This window comes from Strongylocentrotus purpuratus, unplaced genomic scaffold, assembly GCF_000002235.5.
Source record: "Strongylocentrotus purpuratus isolate Spur 01 unplaced genomic scaffold, Spur_5.0 spur5_contig_866, whole genome shotgun sequence".
In the NCBI taxonomy this organism is placed as follows: domain Eukaryota; kingdom Metazoa; phylum Echinodermata; class Echinoidea; order Camarodonta; family Strongylocentrotidae; genus Strongylocentrotus; species Strongylocentrotus purpuratus.
Window position 1 is genome coordinate 2,281,583 of NW_022145575.1, and position 10,877 is coordinate 2,292,459.

Consider the following 10,877-nt stretch of genomic DNA (forward strand, 5'->3'; position numbering starts at 1 on the left):
AATAATTCTGTTCTAGGATAGTACGAATAACTCCAATGAATACTATATAATATATAAATAGATCATTTCAAAGAACATTCCATAACGTCGACATCCATACAAGTTTGCTTCCCATCATAACCTAAAGGTGGAGCTATTTTCCAAATTATTACGATAGGCATATACCTTTATTACCTATACCGTGGTAGTATTCACTATAAGGATGACTAAATATTTCATAAAGATGAAATAATATTTAATAAGAAGAAACTGCTCATCATTTAGATATCAAAGTCAATTTTTTTTATCACGATTTGGAGTTCAAACAGACGAAAGAAACCTATCGTTGCCCTATCTTTGACCATTATACGAAGGAAATCTTTATTTTAACACGTTTTGTATCTCTAAAACTTGTCGAGACGGGGAACTTTGCCCTCTCACAACTTTCATGGAGCAACAAAAGTGAAAGTGAAAGCCAAACAATGACGTCACTCAATACAATGGGCCAAATTATGGGGGCTAAAATGACTCATAATCCGAAGAAAAGGCGATTAGGAGCGACTTGCGGTACACGGGTGAATGAATGCGATACTTTCATTTGGTACAAAACTCTTACGCACACTTTCACATGTACACACAGTACATGTACAACGCACACACGAAGCAGCGACAGGTGTAACTGTCAATATTGTAAGTTGTGTGTAAACCATCGTACAGACAGATGTATAGAATCGTGACTAAATCACGTTTAGAATTGGCCAACACTATACATTCTGATAGAGGAGGGAACATACAACATTTTTTTTCTTGACATGAACTTTGATTTAGGAGTGCTACAGCTATCAGGGCAGTGAAATTTGATCGTTTGTTCAGTGAATCCTGCAGAGATAAGGCTTGCTGCGGACTGGGAATTTGTCACGTGCAACTCCGCCGAGACTGCCGGGAGGAAACTCACGCAAGATCGGGATCACGGGAGGTCGGAAGGCCGTGTAGGATCAAGCGACTGCTATAATTCCTGAATTATTCTTTCTCCAGTGCTGTTTGAGCGATTTCAGAGACTGTTTCCTACGAATAGTGAGATCAGATTGGGCAAATTGTTAGAGTTCTATTGACTGGATAATGGACGAATCTAATCCGTGGATATTATTTGGGATTACGTCTTTCAAATCATCACTGTCCAGCGGCAGGGAACAATAGAGTCGTTACACGTAATTGTGTGTGCTAAATTGAGAACTTGTTGAAGAAATCGACCTGTCTATATTTCGTCCATCTGGATCTGTAGATTCCTGAGATCTTCAACTCATGCGGGAGTCTTAAATTCGTGAGTAACCTCAGGTCAAATAAGTATGCCTAGTTCATTTCATAACAACTTCATAGAGACTTCGGTGGTAAGCGCTTTATAAGTAACGTTTTTATTATTATTATTATTATTATTATTATTTGATAGCACATACCAGCACCCCCGAATCCCTTTAGTACGTAACGGAACGAAGGATATTGGGGGGGGGGGGGGGGGGGGGGGGGGGGGGGGGGGGGGGGGGTATTTACACTGCGGAGACAGAAAAAAAGATTAAACTTCGTAGACTTTTCATTTAATTTGTGTTTTCTTTCAATGTAGCAAAAGTTTGGAAGATTTAAAAAAAATATATATAATAAAGGCTAGCTGTATATATCAACTCGCAGGTATGTGAAGTTAAACTACATTCTCGACTTTTCATTTAATTTGTGTTTTCTTTCAATGTAGCAAAAACATTTTAAAGTTTGGAAGAAAAAATAAATAAAATTTGTAAGTATAACCAAAGGCTAGCTGCATGTAACAACTCGCAGGTTTGTGAAGTTAAACTACATTTAAAGTAAAACATTACATTTTAGCCTATTGTGGAACAGTGATAACAAAAATATATATCAAAAGCAATATTCAGATATATTGTTTGAAAATAAAGCATTGCAAATCTTGAAATCCGTCTTTTAGTGTAATATGGATTTGAGTTAGAAGCACGTGCCGATTGGCAAATAACCAAAGGGTGGGAGATATCGATAACATGGTTGTTTTCTTTTCTCTTCATTTTATTGATTTGTTTTGTGTCAACCATAGGCCCGAGGCCTTTATAAAGGAGAAAAGTAGATGAATGGGACGGGCTAGTGCCTGCTTTATGGCATAATAGAATGAAAAATTAGAAGATGATTGATTGTTTGAAACAGTATTATAGAATTACATGTAGATCTGTCATATTAGGCCTTCATGAGAAGTTAATGTGTCTTGACCATACAAACTCGGCACGATCCAAAAAAGAAGGGAAAAAAGAAGAGGAGGAAGAGGAAGAAAAAGATGCAGAAAAAGATGGAAAAAAAAGAAGAGAAGGAGAGACAATCAGGCAAAGGGATGACATGTCGATAAAAAGGCAGATAACTATGTTAGAAAGCAAGAGCACTTGAAATAATAAGGTGTACCGTAACTTGACATAAATATACTCGCAATTTCTGTCAATTATGATATCGTACGGCGAACATTTAAAGAATCTTTTTCTCAATGATCCCCCTCCCCCCTTGAGTAGAATGAGAGGAAAAGTTGACGTCTGTGTAGTTCCAATAATAATATTGATACGAGCAAGAACCTTCTTTCTTTTTGAAATTTGAATACAAGTGACACAGAAGAATTGACAAAGTTGCATTTTGACTGATTGCTGACCTTTCATGACAAAGTTATCTTTTAAATTTTAACACCAAGATAATTATCAATTTTGTCCATATTTGTTGTCAAGATGCGACTCTCACTCCCAAGCACAATCTTAAAGCCCCACTGTCCTACTTGTAGCTAATTGCTCCCTCTATATAGAAAACTTCCACAAGCGGTGCATGTTGGTCCCCCATGATCCTCTATTTCTTATGTTCTTTGAGAGCTGAGTTAATAAGATAGCCACCTGTCAGTGACCTCGCTGTGTGGTCTTATCCCTCCTAGCCACACTAGTGTTGATGAGCTTTAAATGTCTTTGATCAGATTTGGATTCGTCATCATTGATCATGTTTGAATGTAGAATACATGATGAATCAATAATAAAGTTTGTCTAATCCTGTTTACAAATTGTTTCCTCCAGACTTCAGGTAGTTAGAAGACAGGTTCTATCGCCATGGAAGCGCTCTTCTGGACGCTTGTGCTCTTCTCTCAAGTCCTGGGAGTCGTCAGTGTGATCCTGTTAGCAACATGGTTATCAGAATACGGCGGAGGCTATGACTGGGACTGTGGAAACGGAGTTGGCAGCTATCATTATCTTCTGCTAACGATCGGCATGGTTTTTCTCTATGCGGAAGGTAAACTCACTTGGTGGTTCTGGGGTTTACCCCCCCCCCCCCTTTCATTATTCATGATGGAATTTTTTACAGTTTAGTTTGACCTCTTCAGCAACCCCGAAATATAACCCGAAATATGACCCGAAAATAATCACAGAATGCATGAAGCTTACTTTTTTGAATAAAAAAATTCGAAAAAGGTAATTAATCGAAATTTTGTTTGTATTCGATAACCAGTAATATTTGACGGATTTTAAAGAAATTTGATATGAGGGTACATGGCATGGTATCAAAATTTAACCTGATGTCGATTTCGGAGTATGGTTGTCAAAGGTCAAAGGCCGTAGCTCATTAAATATATATGCAAAAATAGCTATATATGGATCTAAAAATGTGGTTTCCGTAAGGTAACTTTAGTAATGTTTGACGGATTTTAATGAGAAAAAAAATGAGGTACATGGTATCAGAATACAGCCTAAAATGTCGTTTTCACTCAATAACGTAAGTAATGTTGTTGAGTATGTACGTCAAAGGTCACAACTCATTAAATATTCAAAAATGGCTAAATATAGGCCATTGTACCTGGCGAGGGGAGGCTATACTTCGCAGTGACTTGATTACTTTGTCTTTTTTAAAATGTAGAGAATTATTCAGATCCAGTCGCTAGGTAGTAATTTCTTTTTAGATTCAAACTTCAAAGTAAGATGCAGAATTATTTGGTCAAAGAAGCATAGTGTATGATATTAGACTCGAGAATCCACAAACCACGATCCCATAATTTAAACGAATTGCATTGAATTGAATATGATAGCTTAAAGAGAAAGTCCACCGGGATATTAAGTTGGTTTTATTAGAAGCAAATGAGAGAAACATGTCTGTGAAATTCTGAGCGAAAACCGATTAAGAATAAAACATTTATGACTTTTTGAAGGTGCGATTGATCAAACACAAATGGGCAACTCTGTGACGTATCTTGCGAGGTCCCCTCCCATTTGCCCTGTACTAAAAAAAAAAACGTCAACAAATTACAAGTTTCAACCATTCATTCACCCTAATTATAATAATTGCAAATATGGTTTTATACAGCCGCTGTATGATATTGAGACAAATATTTTCCGTCATCAATATCTAAGAAAATGACAGTTTATGCATTTGTTTGCCCTGAGCGAACCGGAGAGGAGCTCAAAAGATACGTCACAGTGTTGCCAATTTGTGTTTACTGATGACAACTTTAAAAAATTCGTAATATTCATATTTTTAATGGGATATTACTCAATCTTTCACTAATTTGTTCCTCTCAATTTTCTCTCTGTTTTCATTAAAACCATCTTAATATCTGGGTGGACTTCCCCTTTCAAATTATTGCATGCATGCGTGTATATTCATATAGTGCCAACTGATGGATTACAGCGATAACCAACATTTCCTGCTGTTTAATTTCGGTTAGGATGGAATATAACGCCCCACTAAAACAGTGTCGGTGAAATTGCAATTTTCAGGATGATTAAAACCGTTGTGGGAGATTTCAAAATATGACGATCCGGTTACTTTCTCTTGCAGATCTCTTTCCCGTCGGTACCCCCCATATCAAAATATCCCAGCGACTTTCAGATCGGCAGTACCCTGCAATATGAAGCCGCTTAGTTTTAAGAGGGGAGGGGCACAATGTATAAAGTAAAATATCGTGGCGATCACCCATTGTCAGACTATCCAATCCGCAGTTATATAGATCCTCTTTTTCCCGTCAATACCCCCCCCCCCCCATATCAAAATGTTCCAGTGACCTCCAGGTCGACAGTACCCTGCAATATAGGGCGCATAGTTTTCAAATTCAAATTCAAAGTTTATTCAACACTCTTCATGAAAACATTTAAAACATATAAATACAGAATGAAGTTATAAATATAAAAAAGCACAAGAGAGTGATAACAAATACAATGGCAATTTATAAGAGCATTTGGGATAGGCAGAAAGGAGGGAAGTTCCTTATATAAAAGCATACCCCTAAAAACACACATGAAAACGATAACAAAAGAACAGAACGAAAAAAAAGAAGAACATATTAAAACTTACTATCATGCACGATCAGAGTATATAAAAAACCGTCAAAAATTGGCCCATACTATTGATACTGATTATTATACATGTTTAACAGAAAGTTTTAAAGGTACTATGTCCCATTTGCAGGTCAAAAATATGAAAAGGTTAAATTCCAACGGCATTTGGAAGACAATACTTATTTAGTACTTCCCTCAAAACGAAAGTGTTTGAAAACTGCTTTTTGTGGGAAAATAATGACCATTAGTTGCCATTATTTTCTTGCATAATTTGAATACTAGGACACTGCTAACGTTTACATTTCACAATATTCTTAATTCCAGTGAAGTTTTTACAGAATTTGATGTTGGCTGCCAAAGGGACATAGTAATCTTTAAGAGGGGCACAGTTTTAAGATATCGTGGCGATCGCCCATTGCGAGACTATCCAATCCGAATTATATAGATCCATTTTACTTTATCATTACACAATCTTGAAGAAATTTAAGACCATTTGTATGATGTAATGATAGTCTTCCTCATCATATCTGCGGTGTGTAATTGTTTGGATGTCTGGAGAAGGATTCCTAATTTGTATTTGCCAGGCGGACCAGAAATATTTCAAAAATTACGATCCAAAGTTTGAGACGTTTATATAAATAAATAACCGATGATGGTGTAACTTACAAAGCACAAAAGGAACTTCAATGTTTTTTATTTTTTTTAATTCATTTTTAAATATTTTTATTACTAGATATCTCTGGCGGACAGCATGGGGTCGAGACTTTCCGAACTTAAAGAAATATTTTACGCCTACAGCAACTGGTTGTGCCCTTAACATACAATTTATCCGGTTCAGAAATTCTAGCGTTTTGTTTTCACTCATCGAAGTACATGGGGGGAGGGGAGGGGTAAGAAATTACAAGTCCAATAGCTGCCCAATAGGAGTTTCCAAACCATAAGTGGGGTTGCACTTGCAGGCCTCTCCTAACCACCTCTTAAAGCTAGCGGATGTTAAGTCATCAACTAGAGCTAGCGAAACAGAGATATACTTCCACTATTACGTAATAAAAGGTTGAGTGTTACTATTGAGTTCAACATTTGTTCAGTTAAACTATGGTAGGGTTCATGGTTCAACGTAAAATAATTAAAAGCACGCAAAATTAAAAGAATATTTTTTATTTTTTATTTTTTTTTATATACTTTTCAATTTGATAAAAAAGAAGAAGATATATATATATATATATATATATATATATATATATATATATATATATATAAATGATAGGCCTATATTCAACAACATGATATATAAGTAATTTTGGTAAAGAAATAAAAGATGTAACATCGAAAATACTCGGGTCTTACTCTTCCAGAAAAAGAAATTTGTTCCTCCTTTACTGACAAGAGGCAGGGTTCTAGGAAGAATAAGAAGATTAACAAATACAGTACAAATATGATACCAAATACAAGAATAGAGAATATAATCACGAGAAAAACAAAGACAAAAGCACACAATTGTATAACAAGAACAAGAATAACATGGAATCATTATCGTACTAAAATTATAATATTTGAGTACCATACTTCAATTTCTATATCATTAGTATACATCAGTTAATATCAGTTTAATTAAGAATGAGGAAAATTCGTGGTTAGCTTTTTAGAAATAATCATAGTGAGAGGCAAATCTGTTTTCAATTTCAGTAAATATGAGACACATTTTGGGATAAATTTTGAGGAAATCTGTAGAATAGATAGCTATATTTAACGAAAAAGATTCTTTTTTCTTCTCTTACAGCAATGATCTCATTTCGAGTGACACACAGACTCGGTCTCTCCTACACGGCTGAGAAAGCGATCCACGCAACGATACAATCAATCGTCGTCGTTTTGGTTGGTATCGGTGTGCATGCTGCGTTCGTCTGCAAAGACACACAGGGCCCAGAAAAGGCGGGAAAAGACCTGTATTCATTACACAGCTGGTTGGGACTAGCAACAATTATTGTCTTCTTTGGCCAGGTATGTTATTTTCTAAATTGTAGATACAGTGGAAAAGGTGTGATACGAGCTAATTAAATACTTGTATCTTCAGCCATATAATATTCAATTTGAATAGGCCATTTTTCGTAATGTAACCAAATCCGATACATTAGTCTTTGTGAAGTGCCTCAATACAAATTATTTCATTCAACTGATAAGACTAATAGTATTCAAAAAATCAGAATACATACTGCATATATTAAATGTTGCTAGGTAGGGCAAGCCATAATGTTTGTCCTACCTGGCAACAACTAGTATATGCTGTTCGGATTCGGTCTATGTAAATACTATTATTCATATCAGGTGAATGAAATAGTTTGTATCGAGGCACTTCACAGAGATGTATGCAAACAAATTGGTTACATTACGAAAATAGCCTATTAAATTCTTGCCCATCGAATTTCATACTAAACATAACTATGATAAGACTAATTATAATCACGAACAAAGAAAAACGTTGATGTTTGATTTCTTTGATTGAGTTTCAATGGCAATGAAAAGGCGTCTGGTTTTAGATCAACGTTTTTGTTATATCAAACTGGAATGTCAAGAGTGTATGTGTAATTAGCTGTCTGTTTTTTTTTTTTTGTTGCTATAAGAATAACCATTATTTTTTACTAGAATGTTGATGGCGGTATTGATCTGTAGATTTAAAAGACCAGAGAAGCTTCATAGCGCTGTCTATTGTTGATAAGATGACTTCGGAACTCAAGACCCAAGTTCAAATCGGGTTCCATGTGGGTTTAACATTATTATGTTTTTCTTCATTAAACTCTTTATCCGTTAATCCATGAATTACTGAATAATTATTTTGGTTGATTTTATACATACTACACCTGTAGCTGTACTCGAACGATCACTTTTTAATTTGATATTTTTCGGTGATTTTGTACACTTTGAAGTATGTGGGATCAAGTATCGTCTTGAAATGGTTTGAGAAAACGTATCAGTCATCCATCTCGGATGCGTTTCCCCAACGCTTCAGACATATTTGTATCCTGTTTACAAATGCATTGTATAACATAGCACTGTTTCTATTTTTTACATATCTTTTCAGTGGATATATGGGATTGTGATGACTGTCGCCTTACGCAAGCTCGATCGCTCATGGCAAGATTTACTGCTCCCCAACCATGCTTTCTTTGGTATTCTAATATTCGCCATGTCAATATGCTCTTGTTTAACAGGAGTCAACGAAATGGCTATATTTTTCGTGTAAGTTCTTTGAAAGTTTACACATACTTCAATCGAAAATGTGAAAATGATGGTGATTATTTTTGCATTGTCACCGCTCTAATAATAAGCTCGTCATTTTAACATTTAGTACTGACTATAGTCAATGTAATTAGTTTGGTTTGAAGCATGGGCAGATATTGAGACCGTGCTACGTTTTGGATTTTGTAAGAAAGTGTAAAAAGTTTATTGTCAATATAATCTGTTGCTGACGTTAACATTGCAGGGTTTATGAGCTACTTTGCCAGCTGTAAAGGAAGCCCAAACGATAGCAAGTCAGAGTAACACAATATCAGTCGCACGATCCCAACCTCTGGACTCTGAGATGGTTTGGGTTCAGGGGCGGATCTAGCTTTTTGCCAGGGGGGGGGGGGGGGGGGTTGACCCAATGGCGGATCCAGGATTTTCCAAAATCGCGCCGTTTTACTGCTTTACTTTTTTTTTTTTTTTTTTCTCTCCTTCTTTTTCCCTTTTTTTTCCCCTTTTTTTTCTCACTTGACCGCCCAAGGGGGAGGGGGTTTTAAACCGCTGAACCCCCCTCCTAGATCCGCCCCTGGGGTTTTCTGTGACTAAAATGCTTGAAGGTGTGCGATGGCCTGTATTGACGTATCGTTACAATTATGTACACCTAAATTCTCTCTGTTTCCTGCCATTACAATCACTTAGAGAAATTTACTGACAAGCATTTTTTAATAACACTTAACGTTCGTAATGTTTTAAAATTGAATCGGTTATCCCGTCCGAATTTAGAAAGACAATTATTTGTGAATAACATGCGTAGCACCGTTATCTATCAGTTTCCAATGTATAAAACTGAAAATAAGAAGAGACTGCTTATACGGTTACAGTAATATCTTCATTGAATATTTGTAGGGCCCTACCAGTCAGAATATTAAAATAAAGAGAGGCGACCAGATGATACGTTGAGCATTGATGTGTGTAAAATCTTAAAAGTCTGTTTCAACCCCCTTTTTTATTTCAGAGAGAACTACAATCAAATCGTGCCTTCGGGTCACCTCGCCAATGCCTTTGGTCTTTGCCTCATCGCGTTTGCTGCCGTTACCGCTTACGTCGCTTATAAACCAGACTTTCAAATTCCAGAAAACAGGCGGCACCCAGAGTGCAATGCGGTACCCACATCAGAGGGCATCGCTACTTCCGGGTCAGGAAAAGTTGTCACGAACCCGACGGAGCATGCGCATCAAAAGTACGGTGCTACGGAGGAGACGGCGTTCAAAGAAATGGATGAAAGAGAAACGAAAGAAGTTTGAAGTATGAATCTAAGATATTTACGTATAGGTGTATTTCAGACTCTGATATCGATATTACGATGACAAGGAAGCGAGAGAATGAATGGTGCCTATTTTTTCTTCAACAAGTAACATTCAGAATTTCAGATTCGGTATGAACTATATTATCAGATTCATATTTATATGCAAAAGTGAATTCCAGCTGCCTTTATGTATGTTTTGACTTTCATATAACTGGAGTGCTATAAAACATATAATATGATACATAATTGGAAACATCGTGGAATTCCATCTGTAATGTGGCAACCAAACAGCGAAAAGAGCTATGGACTACTTTAAAACCAATTGGGGTGAGCTTTTCATCTGGACAATGTCATACAAGCTTCAATGTGATTGGTTTGTAAAACTTACTTCATTGTGACGGACTTTCACCAAATCGGCCTTTTTTCTGTATCAGTTCTTGAACAATTTCCAGCCTTAAAGAATTCAGAGTTGTTCGTGAATTACGATTGAATTACTTTATAAAACTATCACTATGAAAATTAAGATTGTTCAAACCAATGAATTCTTAATAACAGTATTATCAGCATAAGTGCATTTATTGTGTGTTTGTTTTACAAAATGAAGGTACATATAATTATTTTTATGGTGCTTAAGTAAGGAGGAAAAAGATTTGACCAATAAACTTTTACAATATTTCCTATAATAGAATGGACTATCTGTTCTTATTTCTAGGGCCCTGTGTTATAAATAGTTGCAACATATTTGCGATTGATGTCAATCACATCTATGTGAAAGTAAAACATTTATTTTCACTAATAACTATTAATTGTACACTTACAACATTGGGTTTATCGAGGAACAAAAATTAGCGGTGATTCTCAGGATCATGTCTTTCCAAGCTAACGTTACTGCAGCAAAGGTTACAGCTCCCGCTAGCGGTAAACTGAAAATATCCCTAAGTAGCTTCTAGCTTCTGACATCGTACACAAATAAATGACATAAGCAATCACGACAAGTTACACACCCAGCACTTTCTACCAGGGAA

At 36.1% G+C, this 10,877-nt stretch overlaps 1 protein-coding gene across 2 annotated transcripts; it reads left to right on the forward strand.

Moving 5' to 3' along the window:
* The first annotated feature begins 589 nt into the window (after window positions 1-589).
* On the forward strand, window positions 590-10,535 carry LOC593339 (cytochrome b561). Of its 2 annotated transcripts, none has more exons than XM_030974493.1 (5): window positions 590-1,323; window positions 3,075-3,288; window positions 7,105-7,325; window positions 8,404-8,561; window positions 9,562-10,535. In XM_030974493.1, the coding sequence occupies exons 2-5, from the start codon at window positions 3,108-3,110 to the stop codon at window positions 9,848-9,850; spliced, it is 849 nt and encodes a 282-aa protein (XP_030830353.1). In that variant the 5' UTR covers window positions 590-1,323; window positions 3,075-3,107; the 3' UTR covers window positions 9,851-10,535. The 2 variants fall into 2 exon arrangements, with proteins under 2 accessions (XP_030830353.1, XP_030830347.1); XM_030974487.1 differs by having other exon boundaries at window positions 591-1,300.
* Window positions 10,536-10,877: the final 342 nt, after the last annotated feature.